This window comes from Bison bison, unplaced genomic scaffold, assembly GCF_000754665.1.
Source record: "Bison bison bison isolate TAMUID 2011002044 unplaced genomic scaffold, Bison_UMD1.0 scf7180017864377, whole genome shotgun sequence".
Taxonomy (NCBI): Eukaryota; Metazoa; Chordata; class Mammalia; order Artiodactyla; family Bovidae; genus Bison; species Bison bison.
Window position 1 is genome coordinate 5,174,567 of NW_011494949.1, and position 13,928 is coordinate 5,188,494.

The 13,928-nt window shown below is 48.1% G+C and overlaps 1 protein-coding gene across 1 annotated transcript; it reads left to right on the top strand.

The window, feature by feature from the left end:
- The first annotated feature begins 288 nt into the window (after positions 1 to 288).
- SRD5A1 (steroid-5-alpha-reductase, alpha polypeptide 1 (3-oxo-5 alpha-steroid delta 4-dehydrogenase alpha 1)) lies at positions 289 to 13,132 on the top strand. The gene is made up of 4 exons (XM_010857120.1): positions 289 to 471; positions 3,848 to 3,949; positions 5,775 to 5,925; positions 11,019 to 13,132. Exons 1-4 carry the CDS (start codon positions 345 to 347, stop codon positions 11,083 to 11,085), a joined length of 447 nt encoding a protein of 148 aa, XP_010855422.1. The 5' UTR covers positions 289 to 344; the 3' UTR covers positions 11,086 to 13,132.
- Positions 13,133 to 13,928: the final 796 nt, after the last annotated feature.

Sequence of the window (13,928 nt, forward strand, 5' to 3'; positions counted from 1 at the left end):
TGTCCATGGGATTCTCCAGGCAAGAGTACTGGAGTGGGTTGCTATGCCCTCCTCCAGGGGATCTTCCCAACCCAGGGATCGAACCCTGGTCTCCTGCATTGCAGGTAGATTCTTCACCATCTGAGCCACCATGGAAGCCCAAGAGCCAGTTGAGGAAATATCTAATCGTTGCTGCAAGAAGAAAATAAAGAAAATCTTCATGCTTAAAAAGAAAAAAAAAGTCATTAAGACATTAAAGGAGAATTGCTGACATTAGATTCTTTATCGTTGTTGCTTTAAAAATATACATTTCTTGTCTCTGAAGGAGCTTGGTTTTCCCATTTCTGATCCGAGGAGGGAAGCCCATGCCGCTGTATGCCTTCCTATTGGCGTTCATCTTCTGCACCTATAACGGCTACCTGCAGAGCAGGTACCTGAGTCAGTACGCAGTGTACGCAGACGACTGGCTCAGCGACCCCCGGTTTCTAACAGGTGAGTGTCCTCAGTGACGCCTCCCGTCCCTGTGACCTTCAGCTCGGTGTTCACCTTCTGGTAGGGTCCAGTTAGAAAGCACACGCGTCTTGAGAGAACAGAGAGTCTGTGAAGGCCCCTTGACCTAGGCCAGGGGGCTGAGCGCTGGTGGGATGGAGGGTCAGGCTGTCCCCGTGACGCAGGCACCGTGCTCTCTCACCCACTCAAGTGCCGAAAGCACAGATACCTGTTCTTAAGGTGACCTAAAAATAGCAACAAGCTGCAGCAGACTGAGCAAGGCACTGAGACTGAGGCCACTTGGGCACTAACGGGCCGTGTAATCTAAGACTGTCATCAAACCTCCTACAGTTTCTTCTGGAAAGCGAGAGAAAGTCGGTCATCTTCAGCGAGGCAGTTAGACTTTAAACTCCGAGGTTTATGAGGTTTTTGAAAAATTTTTTTTATTTTTATCAGTTAATATAAAGTAGCACATTTTCCAGGCTTCCCTGGTGGTGGCTCAGACAGTAATGAATCTTCCCACAATGCAGGAGACCCGGGTTCCATCCCAGGGTCAGGAAGATTCCCTGGAGGGGGGAATGGCAATCTGTTCCAGTATTCTTGCCTGGAGAATCCCATGCACAGGGGCCCTGGTGGACCACAGTCCTTGGGGTCGCAGAGTCAGACACAACTGAGCAACTAACACTTTGACTTTCCTAGTACATTTTCCAGTTCTAATTATAACCTTACAATTTCTGAAAACAAAAATGGTAAAAAGTCATCAAAAATATTTGCAAGGATGTTAAAAATATGTACTTTGGGGGCTCTTGTCTATAAGGAAATTTCTATATGCTTACCCTCCTAATGTTTAGAAATTCTAGCACATTCAGTTATAGCTTACTCCTATGGTAGCTAGTGGGCTTCCTGGGTGGTGCAGTGGTAAAGAATCTGCCTACCCATGCCAGAGACGTGGGTTCGATCCCTGGGTCAGGAAGATCCCCTGGAGAGGGAAAGGGCTACCTGCTCCAGTATTCTTGCCTGGAAAATTCCATGGAGAGAGGACCCTGGCAGGGACGGGAGGGGGGAGAGTCCCATTCTGGGAGTTGCAATAAGTTGGACACAACGGAGCCACTGAGCACACACACACGCACACGGGTAGCTCCTAAGAGTCCATCAACTTTTCAAATTGCCCTAAAGCCCTTTAAACTATATAAAGTAACCTTAGGACTTCCCTGGTGGTCCAGTGCAGGGGACATAAGTTTGATCCCTAATCTGGGAAGATTTCACTTGCCTGAGACCAGCTAAGCTGGTGTGTCCTAGAGACCGTGGTCTGCACCAGGAGAAGCCATTGCAGTGAGGAGCCGGAGCACCGTACCTAGAGAGTCGCCCCCGCTCCTCACAACCAGGGAAAGCCACGTGTAGGAGTGAGGGCCTAGCACAGCCAGAAACAAATTAAAAAATAAAGTGACCCTCCATTTCTCCTTTTTTTTCGCTCCACATCTATGAATTGGTCATAATAGAGAAAACTTAACGTTTAAACTCCCAGATGGCACTAGTGGTACAGACCCCGCCTGCCAGCGGAGGAGACCTAAGGGACGCTGGCTCAATCCCAGGGAAGGGAGGATCCCCAGAGGAGGGCCTGGCAACGCACTCCAGTGTTCTTGCCTGGGAAACTCCATGGACAGGGGAGCCTGGTGGGCACAGGCCACGGGGTCGCAGAGCTGGACATGACTGAGCGACCTAGCACACACCCCCGCCAGCTCCACAATCTGTGCCTCCACGGAATACCAGACTGAGCTGTTGTATTTGCTCCCTGCCCCCAAACACGGTCTTGATTTACCTGCTCTCTATCTGATTTTCTTCTGCCCCAGTTGTCAGAAGGAAGAAGGAAACAACAGGCTTGGCCCATTGCCAGCAATCGCACCCACGCCTCTGCCTGCTGAGGTTCCGAGAAGGGCCGAAGTTCGGTCCTCGTCACCTGAGGGAGGAAAGGTCGGGGGTGAATCAGGCGGCCCCAGACCTTGCCTGAGTCACAGCAGAGCAGTGGCTTCAGCAGCCCCTACGAGTAGGCAACCAAGGACAGAGGAAGGGAATGTTTTTCTTTTTTAACTAAAAGATAACAGTTTTCAATGTTTATTTGGGTGGCTTGGATGGTGAAGACACTGCCTGCAGTTCAGGAGACCTGGGTTCAGTCCCTGGAGGCAAGAAGTCCCCTGGAGAAGGGCATGGCTTCCCACTCCAGCAGTTGTGCCTCGGGAATCCCGTGGACCGAGGAGCCTGTGGGCTGCAGTCCGTGGGTCAGCAAAGAGTCAGAGACAGTTGAGCGGCTAAGCCTACTCCTACTTGAGGTTCTCATGGGAATTGCTTCTGGGATGGATTGTTTGAAAATTGTTGATGAACAGCAATAAAACAAAAGAATTCTTTGGCCTGTGCATTTAAGTGTCATTTGAAGTAGTTCTGCAGGTAGGCCTTGTGCCCTGCAAACCCTCTGAAGCTGGTCTAAAGTTTAAGACATTCAGGAAATTATATATAGACTTCTTAACTTCTCCACGATTGAATAGGAAGAATTGAAAATGAGAGCATATGTCATTGAGAAACAATGCAAACTTTTAACTGATAAAAAACCTCTGAAGTCGTTTAAGAATGGGAGAGAAAGCGTTCAGATATATCAGGACTGATATAGATATATCAGGAATATCTACCCAGAGCCAGGCAGCTGGCAATTGACAGTTTTGTTGAGAGTTGAGGACACGAACAGACCCACGAATGCCAAATGATGAGCGAGCAGGAAATGAGTAGGGGAGGGGTGTGGATCTACATTAAATCGTTACATAAAATTATAGAGAAATGAGGACCAGCTCTCAGCTTCTGGGAACCACCCCCTCAACAGCCTGAGTGCAGTCCGCCCTGGTAAAGCACACGCTAGGGACTCCCTGCCCCACGTCTGCCCATGGCGGGGGGGCGGTGCCGTGCTTCAGACAGAGTCTGTGGCGTCACATAAACTTGGTGGGCCAATCCACGGACGATGACAACTCTGTGGGCCGACCCACGATGACAATACCTTTTCCTAGAAAAGAGGCTTGTGCTTCAGTCATATTTCTAGTCATCCCAGTCATCCTAAAAACATAGATTGTGACCATCAGATAAAGCTATTTTAAATAAATTGGGTAATTCAGTAGTGTTTTTAGAAGCACAAAGCCCTATCTCACAACACCTATAAGTCATCTTTCTAAATAAAGCACAGTATTTATTTCCATGATTTTTACTATTGGTCAAGGCTTGTATGTTATGCCTCTAATGATATTGTGAAGGATTACAATAATACTGTTCATTCACACTTGGGCTTGTGAATTCTGTGGCTTAGTTACCATAATACCCTTGTATGTTTTATTTTGTTTAGGTTCTGCCTTATGGTTGATAGGCATGCTGATTAACATCCACTCAGATCATGTCCTGAGGAACCTCAGGAAACCAGGGGAAACTGGCTATAAAATACCAAGAGGTATGTACTGAAAATGGGGAATTTATTCTAAAATTGACTGCCTGGAGAATTCCATGGACAGAGCAGCCTGGTGGGCTACGGTCCATCAGGCTGCAAAGAGTCGGGCGCGACTGAAGCGACTTAGCACGCGTTCCACGATCGCGTGGCGTGACGCCTCGCTGCTTTGGTTTTGCCGGAGCTCGTAGCTGAAGCACGCTGCTCGTCGTTGCAGGTTTCCGGTGCGCCGCTACTACCCGTAGGAGCAGTGACTGATCGTTGTTTTATTAAAGTGATAGAAGAACCAGTTCTGACTAATGAAAGCAAAAAGGAAATTCTAGTTATATCTGTGTTTGGAAAGAGCGTATGAGTGAGAATTTATGGTCTACGAGGGGTGTCCATCACTTCCTTTCTTGCCATAGATTAGAACTGATACCTTGAGTGACCCTCTTTCCAAAACACTTTAATATGTTGAGTAAAATTTGTAAATGCATCAGTATGGTATCAAGAGCAGACGTGATCATCAGAGGGCAAAATCTAAGTGAGGGCTAAAGCCCCGAGTGCATCTTGGTTGAATCGGTGACTACCCGCTGTCCCTCAGGCTGGCTTGTAGCCCAAATACGTGCCACTTGCCTGATCTGAGAAACCATCCAGCCACGAATTAGGATCCTTGTGATCCTGGGGGTGGTGGGCTCACACCCACGATCGAGGCAAACCTAGATTCCCAGAGAACCTGCCTTCCACGCAGGCCTCGGGAGCCCAGCAGACCCTATACCGCGGGAGAATTGCCACAGTCAGAGGTTGCAGAGCCCATGAGGAACAGATCCCCATGAGCAAGGGCGTCATTGATGTGAGCGATCTCAGAGCTTAGAATTCAGGTACAGGTTATAAACTTTCATATTTAAAACTTAAATATTTAAACCATAAAGGGATTGAAAGTATGAGTAAAGGAGTAGCATACTATAAAAAGAACTAAATAGATATAGAAGTTAAAAAAACAACAGAGCTTCTAAAAAAATTTTTTTAATCAGTTGGTAAAGCTAAAAACTCAAAGAGCAGCAGTGAACAGCACAAATGGTAGCACTCAGGCTGGAATCCTTGTGTTATCTTCCTGGAAACCGTACAGAAATAACAGTGGAACAAATAACCAGAAAACCCCATGAGCCTCAAATTGCTTAAGCTATGGCCCTGGGGTTATCCTTGCAGTGTGCCACTGTGGTCTCTGGCCCGAGCTCCTTCCAGCCCAGCCCCACTCCCAGCCCCCTCACCCTGCTCTGCCCCTTGAGTCCCCCGAACCCTCCCTGGGGCGTAATAGCCCAGATGTGGAGCAAGCGGTCTCATCCATGGAGCATCCCACATCCTTAGAAGAAGGTCTGGCCTGTCGTGTAGACTTGATGCATCTGGGAAGACTTGATGAGTGAATACACAAGTGAATCTGCCCTTGAAAATTAGTATTTCCTTCCCTTTTTTGTCCAGGGGTTCCTAGAAGTCCCTCTTAACCAGACTAACACTGTTAGTCTGTGCTCCCCAGCCCTGTTTAAGTTTTGTCAGCTTGACTCGTTAGCTACTGAAGCAACATACTGAAGTATGTTAAAGCCATAGCATTTTTATAGTCAGATAAACAGGTGAATGTTGATACAGGCATGCAGGTACTACCAGAAGTCGTAGTATGAAATAGTAAAGCTGGTCTTATTGGAGGTGTCTCATCGATACAAGTTCTGTAAAGGTCATATTTTTCCAGAGTTGGTTTTTATGTTGTCCCTGCAGGTATCCACAGGTCTCTCTTCAGCCAAGGTTTCGTTAGGCATTGTTTTTTAGTAACCGTGCTGCTGGCTCTGTTTTCTCCTAGGGGGCTTGTTTGAATACATATCTGCAGCCAACTACTTCGGAGAAGTCGTGGAGTGGTGCGGCTATGCCCTCGCCAGCTGGTCCATTCAGGGCTGGGCTTTCGCTGTGTTCACCTTCTGCGTCCTGTTCACCAGGGCTCAGCAACATCACAAGTATGTTCAAAAACATGTTCGGCATTTTTAATTTGTTCTCTGATCTCCGCAGAGCAATCCTCAGGTTAGATTTTAGAAGCATTCATACTAATTTGTCAAATCCCAGTTTATACCAGGCGTTAGCTAGACAAAAGGGCTCTCCTGGTGGTTCATACATTACAGAATCTGCCTGCAATTCGAGAAAGACGGCCTTGATCCCTGGGTCAGGAAGATCCCCTGGAGGAGGAAGTGGCAGCCCACTCCAGTATTCTCGCCTGGAGAATTCCACAAACAGAGAATCGTGGCAGGCTACAGTCTATGGGGTCACAAAGAGTCAGACACGACTGAGTGACTAACACTTCTAGCTACATTAAAACAGAAAAGCACAAATGTCTGAAGAAATGCCTAGCTGTAATCGTCAGGCATGTGTCAGCATCCTTGTTTGCTTTGCCCTGTTCTGGCATCTTTGATATGCCATGGCTGGGCTCCATGGTCAAGTTCAATGTCTGGCAGGGGATTCAGGGTCTGCTGTGGACTCGCCCATGACAGTGGGGGATGCTGACCAGGCAGCAGTAGTTGGAAGAGTCGGCATCGTGCCCTGGCAAGAGTCCCGTCCCATAGGTGTGCCCCACCACCCGGGCCTGGGGTCCCCAATGGGCTCTAGGTTACCGTGCCCCGAAATCACATCATTTCACATCATTTTCCAGAGTGTGGGGCCTCGGCCTTTATCAGATCCCCGAAAAGGCCTGTGATGCATTGGACCATCAACATAAAAAACAATGGGTGTTAAGGATGAGGTGATCTTGAAGGCCATCTGCCCAGTCTAACAGGTGGGAAACCGAGGCTCGGGGAACAAAGCCTCGGGCAGGTTGGAAGTCACGTGTCCTGCGACTGGAGAGCTCCCAGACTGGCTCAGCATCGGGACAGTCCCCCTGATGCCACAGCGATGCTGGGTGTTTGGCATGTGTCGGATTGTGTCCTGACCCTGGGAGTGGAGTCTGTGCGGATGGGGCTGGTTCGGCTGAGGTGGCGCTGGAGTGGGGCCCAAGGACTGGTGTCCTTATGAAGAAGGGAAACCTGAACACAGACAGACACACAGAGAGAAGATGGCCAGCAGCAGACAGACACAGAGGGAAGCTGGAGGCCGAGAATGCAGCGATGCCGTCCCGGACCGGGGCACCCAGAGGCAGCCAGGAGCTGGGAGAGGCAGGACGGACTGTCCCCCGGGGCCGGGGAGGGAGCGTGCTCCTGCCCGCGCCCAGATGGTGGGCTTCTGGCTGCCAGGCGGTGAGAACAGACGTGCTGTCATTTCAGGCCCCAGGTTTGTGGCTGTGTGTCGCAGCAGCCCTGGGAAGCTGACACACCAGCCCTTCTGGGATGCAGTGTCCACGGGGCCGTGAGCACAGGCAGGGAGTCTGAGACGCTCGGTTTTCTCCTCTGCTGGTTGTTCCCTGCCACCTCAGGCCTACGAAACATTTTGCCCAGAACCAGAAAGATCCATGCTTTCCACAGGCCTGGCTGAAACCATTTATTATCATCTCTTTAGACTAAAAATATCTAACGTCTTCGAAAATACATTTAAAAAAAAATTAGATTCTTGGAACAACAGTGTATTTTGTAAGACTTCGATAAAGATCTGTGATTTGTTTACACTTGGAAAGTGTTTACTCACCCATCAGTGACCTGTCCTTGGCAGAGGAATGCTTCTGGAAGAGAGATTGGGAACACGAAGCTTTTCATGAGCTAGAAACACACAGACACACAAACGCTTACAGGGTTATTCCGCATTCAGCAGAAAGGCAGTGAGACGTCAGTTCAGCCTCGACAGTAATAAATTCAAGACAAAGAAGTGATATCCAGCCCTGCTTAGTGTCACATAAACTTTGATTCTAGGGGTAGAAAAATGAACGAGAAAAGTAATAGAAATATGCTGCTTGTCCTTTTAAAAGTGTCTATGGCTGGATGAATCACAAGCTGGAATCATCTTGTGGGAGAAATATCAACAGCCTCAGATAGGCAGATGTTACCATTCTAATGGAAGGAAGTGAAGAGGAACTAAAGAGCGTCTTGATGAGGGTGAAAGAGGAGAGTGAAAAAGCTGGGTTAAAACTCAACATTCAGAAAACTAAGATTGTGGCAGCCTGTTCCACCAGTTCATGGCAAATAGAAGGGGGAAAGTGGAAGCAGTGACAGACTTTATTTTCTTGAGCTCCAAAATCACTGTGGACAGTGAGACTGCAGCCATGAAATTCAAAGACCGTTGTTCCTTGGAAGGAAAGCTATGACAAACCTGGACAGTGTATTAAAAGCAGAAATATCACTTTGCTGACAGAGGTCTGTGTAGTCAAAGCTGTGATTTTTCCAGTAGTCATGAACTGGATGTGAGAGTTAGACCATAAAGAAGGCTAAGCACTGAAGAATGGATGCTTTTGAACTGTGGTGTTGGAGAAGACTCTTGAGAGTCCCTTGGACTGCAAGGAGATCCAACCAGTCCACGCTAAAGGAAGTCAGTCCTGAATATTCACTGGGAGGACCGATGATGAAGCTGCAGCTCCAGTATTTGGCCTCCTGAGGCAAAGAGCCAACTCTTTGGAAAAGACCCTGATACTAGGAAAGATTAAGGGCAAGAGTAAAGGGGGTGATTGAGAATGAGATGGTTGCATGGCATCACCGACTCAATGGATATGAGTTGAGCAGACGCCGGGAGGTGGTGAAGGCCAGGGAAGCCTGGTATGCTGCCATGCATGGGATCACAAAGAATCAGACACAACTGAGCGACTGAACAAGAAAACACATGTATAAAATGTGTATGTGTATATATGTGTGTGTGTGTGTGTGTGCTGTACAGCATGAGTGATCTTAGTGGATCTCAATTCTCTGACCAGGGGTCAAACCCGTGCCCCCTGCAGCGGAAGCACAGAGTGTTAAGCATTGGACTACTGGAAGACTCCTTGTAAGCAGGGCTCCAGCCTCTGGGATCTGATGCCTGGTGATGTGAGGTGGCGCTGATGGAATAATAAAAGAATAATAAAAGAAAATAAAGTACACAATGTATATAATGTGCTTGAAGCATCCTGAAACCATTCCCCTGACCTGGTCTTTGGACAAACCGTCTTCCACGAAACCAGCCTCTAGTGCCAAAAAGTTTGGTAACCTCTGCTTTGAAGTCTTTTCTTGAGGTGGATTTGAGGTCTCAGTGATTGAACAAAGTAGAACAGCTTCCTGGGCCACACAGTGCTTGGAGCTGTCCCAAGGGCTATGCAGGTGAGGCTGTCCTTGTTGACTTTGGACTGCCGCTCGCCTTCACTCTTGCCCTTCCGAGGCCGCTGTCCCCAGTCCCCGGGCAGGGTCGGGAGAGGGACTCACCTCCTGCCCTCCTGGCCTGGTGTCTGCCCTGCTGAGCCATGGGAGGCTCTTAGGAACCAGCTGGTTCGTGTCCTGGATCCCGAGCAGGATGTCTTAGTCCATTCAGGCTGCTGTAATAAACATGCCATAAACCAGGGCCTTATAAACAAGGGACATCTGTTTCTCCCAGTTCTAGAGGCAGCAAATCTGAGATCTGGATGCCACCAGCAGGGCCAGTTCTGGGGGAGGCCCTCGGCTGGGTCGCAGATGGTGCCTACTCGCTGTAAACTCATAAGGCGGGAAGAGGAAGGGGCTCTGGGGCCTCTTTAATCAGGACACTGACTCCACTCTTGAGGCTCCACCCTCATCACCCCCCGAAGGCCTCACATCCTAATACGATCATCACCTTGGTCCTTAGGTTTTTAACATGACTCTGCAGGGTTCACATTCAAACTGTAGCACAGGCCAACATGAGTCAACACGTGGATGGTGCACGTACTCGGCTCCACTGCTGTGTGTAACCCCTCTTGTCTCCAGGCACATCGCTGATCTGGAAAAGTCCACGGTCACCATGGCCTCTAATCCTTCTTGTCTCAGACACCATCACTGATCTGGAAGTCCATGGTTGCTATGGTCTCCCAGGGGGCTCAAGTGGTAAACAGTCCACCTGCCAATGCAGGAGATGCAAGAGATGTGGATTTGATCCCTGGGTTGGGAAGATCCCTTAGAGAAGGAAATGGCAACCCACTCCAGTATTCCTGCCTGGGAAATCCCGTGGACAGAGGAGCCTGGCGGGCTACAGTCCACAGAGGCACAAAGAGTCGGAGATGACTGAGCATGCACACACACACGTGTCAGGGGAGGGGATGCTTCATCCAAGAATCTAAAATCAACAGGGTTTTACTGACTCACTTCCTGGTTGTTGTCTTCATATATTTCTGCCATCTTTATAACAGGTATATTTCATATATTTCTGCCATCTCTGAAAATAATAGCTAATCATTTTCCATCATTGTTTTCAGTCTGTTTAACCTTCATTGTGCTCCGGGAAGCTCCCTTTTTCCCTCTATTTCTCCATTTTGTCCGATTGTTTTTTCATCTTTACTCCATCCACTTAGCTGCAACCCTTTCCACAATGAGTGAGTGTGCCTTGGTTGACTTCATTTATAGTCAAAACTGAAAATGCCTCTTTGAGTGGAGGGCCACATTATGAATGACCCCTGTTGCATATTCCTAGATTTGTTTTGAGAGTTGCCCGGCCCATAGCTGTGTGCTCTTGCCACAGACCCTGGGCCCTAGTTCTCCTCTGAGGACTGGAGAAAACTCTCAGAGTCACCAAACCATAGTCAGGACACACCTGCTCGGTTCCCCTCCCCTCCCCCAGTCTGTCTGCTTCTATGGTCTGCTAAGGTAGCCCTCCAGTATCCTGATCCGTGTGTTTATCACATGCCTATAACTTTCCTTGCCAGTATAAAGGTGAATTATAGGTGTCACGTCTGCTCGAATCATGCTGTACCATCAGATGTGGATAGATATTCATGATACTGACAAAGTCAAGCTGTGTACCTGAGATGCCAGAATTTTTATTACTCTTTTTTGATTGGAGTCTGTTTCTTTATCAATGCTGTGTTCATTTCTACTGTTTTATTAGTACTTTTGAAAAGGTCAGGATCCCTTTATGAGGAGACTATTGTCCATTTTGTTAGCATCTGTCAAATGTTTTAGTGAGAAAAGTAACTTTTTTAACGTATTTTTTTGTCTTGTTTCAGGTGGTACCATGAGAAATTTGAAGATTATCCAAAATTCAGAAAAATCATGATTCCATTTTTGGTTTAAGTTTGTCGTCAGTGGAATTATCTTTGACTTGAAGCTTTTCAATGATGTTTCTCTTGGGACCATGTAAATGAACTGATGTCTCTGTAATTTTTCTGGTACTTCACTGTTTTAAGATTTGCTCTAGGATTTTTTTCCCCTAGCAAATGTGTAAGCTGCCTAATAACAGTCTAATCAAACTGAAATCACAGACTAAAGTATGACGCTGGCCACCAACCAGGTCAGGAATCTGAACTCCTCTGATTTGGGGTCTGCTTCCATGGAGTGGGGCTTGGTGGCTCAAATGGGAAAGAATCCGCCTGCAGTGCAGGAGACCTGGGTTCCGTCCGTGGGTTGGGAACATCTCCTGGCCAAGGGCATGGCAACCCACTCCAATATTCTTGGCTGGAGAATCCCATGGACAGAGGAGCCTGGAAGGCTACAGTCCATCAGGTCTCAGAGAGTCGGACGCGACTGAGCGACTGATACTTTCACTTTTCACTTTCACTTTCCATGAACTGAAACATTTCTGTAGCCCTTACACAACCTCTACAGCATGAGTTTAAGGTCAAAGGTGACATCCGCCTCCCCCCCACCAGAGGTATGTTCTATCTTCATGTCCCTCATCCCGCCAGATCAGACAGTTCTGGGTACCCACGGTGTACCCACAGCCTCTCACAATTGGGTGCTGGGCGGGCAGAGAAGTTGGGCCTGGAGAGGCCCAGTGGAGGCTGCTACCAAAGGCCTCTGGCACCTGCTCCAGCCTGGTCCACCACGTGACCTCACTGGGAGGCAGGGGGCCAGGGGCATTCTTCAGGAACAGGCCGCTGCAGCCCCCGCAGGAGGACTTCTGGTGGCCCTGGGCTGAGGGCATGAAGGTGCCCCAGCCAGCCCTCCCATCATGTCCTTCACCAGGCGCTGCTGGCCTGGGATGGCTTTCCTTCCTCCTTTGAGGGAGAACTAGAATTTTTTCAGGCACTTTTTTTTTTTAAGTACTTTTCAAGATTGCACACCTGCAACTTGAAGCAGAATTTCTTAATTCTCGATGCTCCTAACTCTACAGAGATCAATGGCAGTAATAACATTGACTAAGTATTGCCAGATATGTCAAAGGAGCCTCCCCTTTGGAAGGCTGTTGAGTCTCTGCCGTGAAAATGTAATGAACACGGTGAAGACCCCTCCTCTCCTCTGTTGCTTCTGCATTTGCAGAGCTGGGAACTGGAACAGGGGTGAGTGGAAAGAGTTCCTGTTCGCTTATGATTGCTGACCATGCTGAGTGACGGGGGGACTCCAAGACGCACGATATGGTGTCTTATGCATTCTTCAGCTGCCGCCTCCTGGCAGGGAGCACGCCCTCTGGCCCCTGCTCTCTGGGCCCCTGGGCACCCCATCGGATCAGCCCCCCTCTCCCCTTCTCCTGGTTCACCTTCCCAAGCAGGGGCTCCCTCCGCATGAGTTTTCATGTAGAAACTGTATTCTTGGTATTAGCGGTTTGTTACAGTCTCTTAGGGTTTTCGAAAAGCTTTTCCTGATGTGGTTGTCCTTCATTTTAACTAAAACTGGAATGCTTTTGCAGGGAACTTTTATGATCAGATAAACTCTGTGCTTCATTTTAACTAAAACTGGAATGTTCCTGCAGGGAAACTTTATGATCAAATAAACTTTGAACCTTTTTCTGACTGAATAACAACTTGAAACTATGAAACAGTAAATATTTAGAGTGTCGTCTGGAAAACTCAGAAATCTGAGCAAGCCTTAACTGATTTGGGCCCTGGGTCCTGGAAGGCGTACCTGGCCAAGAAGAGGCTTGTCTGGGAGTCAGAGAGGCCCGCTGGGGATTCTGCGTCTGTTGGTGCTCCTTTTTTGTGATCCAGAATTTGGAGTTCAGTGGGGATCTGACGCGCAGTCCCTGCCTCACTGGCACGCACTGTGTCTGACACAGGAAGAGATCTCAGTCTGCCTCGTCTGCCTGTCTTCCAATTGCTAGACACTAACGTAGCACGTTATGACAGTTCGTTATTGTGTTCAATATAAAAATAAAGGAGATTAATAAAATTACATTGAAGGCTCAGTCATTTTGTTACTCTTCTGTGTGGACAATTCTTCACACTAGAAGTTCAGACGGTAAACGTGAGTTTCAGCCCTGCAGTCTCCTTCCCACTCATATTAGCATTTCACGTGTGTGTGTGTGTGTTAGTCGCTCGGTCGTGTCCGACTCTTTGTGACACTATGGACTGTAGCCTGCCACGCTCCTCCGTCCATGGGATTCTCCAGGCAAGAATACTAGAGTGGGTTGCCATTTCCTTCTCCAGGGGATCTTCCCAACCCAGGAATCGAACTCCAGTCTCCTGCATTGCAGGCAGATTCTTGACAGTCTGAGCCACCAGTTAAGCCCTTACATTTCAGAGTGCCCAATATTTTTTGTCTCGTGATAGAGCTGTGTAACATTATTTATATAAATTTTATGCATTTCTGCTAGGGTTATTTTTAGATATTTTATTCTTTCTTGTGAATGAGACTATGTCCCCAAATACATTTTAGAACCAGGATGAATGAAAGGTATTCACAGTAATAAAGAATCCACCTGCTAATGCAGGAGACACAGGAGACTCAGCTTCAGTCCCTGGATCGGGAAGATGCCATGGAGAAAGGAATGGCTACCCACTCCAGTATTCATGTCTAGAGAAGCTCATGGACTGAGGAGCCAGGCGAGCTATATAGTCTGTGGGGTCACAGAGAGTTGAACGTGACTGAGCATACACACCCACACACTGATGCTTCTGTATTTGTCACATCCAGCCATGCTTTTTAGTTTAGTTACTAAGTCATGCTGGACTCTTGGTGACCCCGTAAGACGGCAGCACTGC

What these genes read in the sequence shown, in the direction of transcription:
- SRD5A1 (XM_010857120.1), top strand. Translation starts at nt 345, where the DNA reads ATGCCGCTGTATGCCTTCCTATTGGCGTTCATCTTCTGCACCTATAAC. An exon ending in CGACCCCCGGTTTCTAACAG is followed by an intron (nt 472 to 3,847) that starts GTGAGTGTCCTC and finishes TATTTTGTTTAG; the next exon opens with GTTCTGCCTTATGGTTGATA. An exon ending in AGGGCTCAGCAACATCACAA is followed by an intron (nt 5,926 to 11,018) that starts GTATGTTCAAAA and finishes GTCTTGTTTCAG; the next exon opens with GTGGTACCATGAGAAATTTG.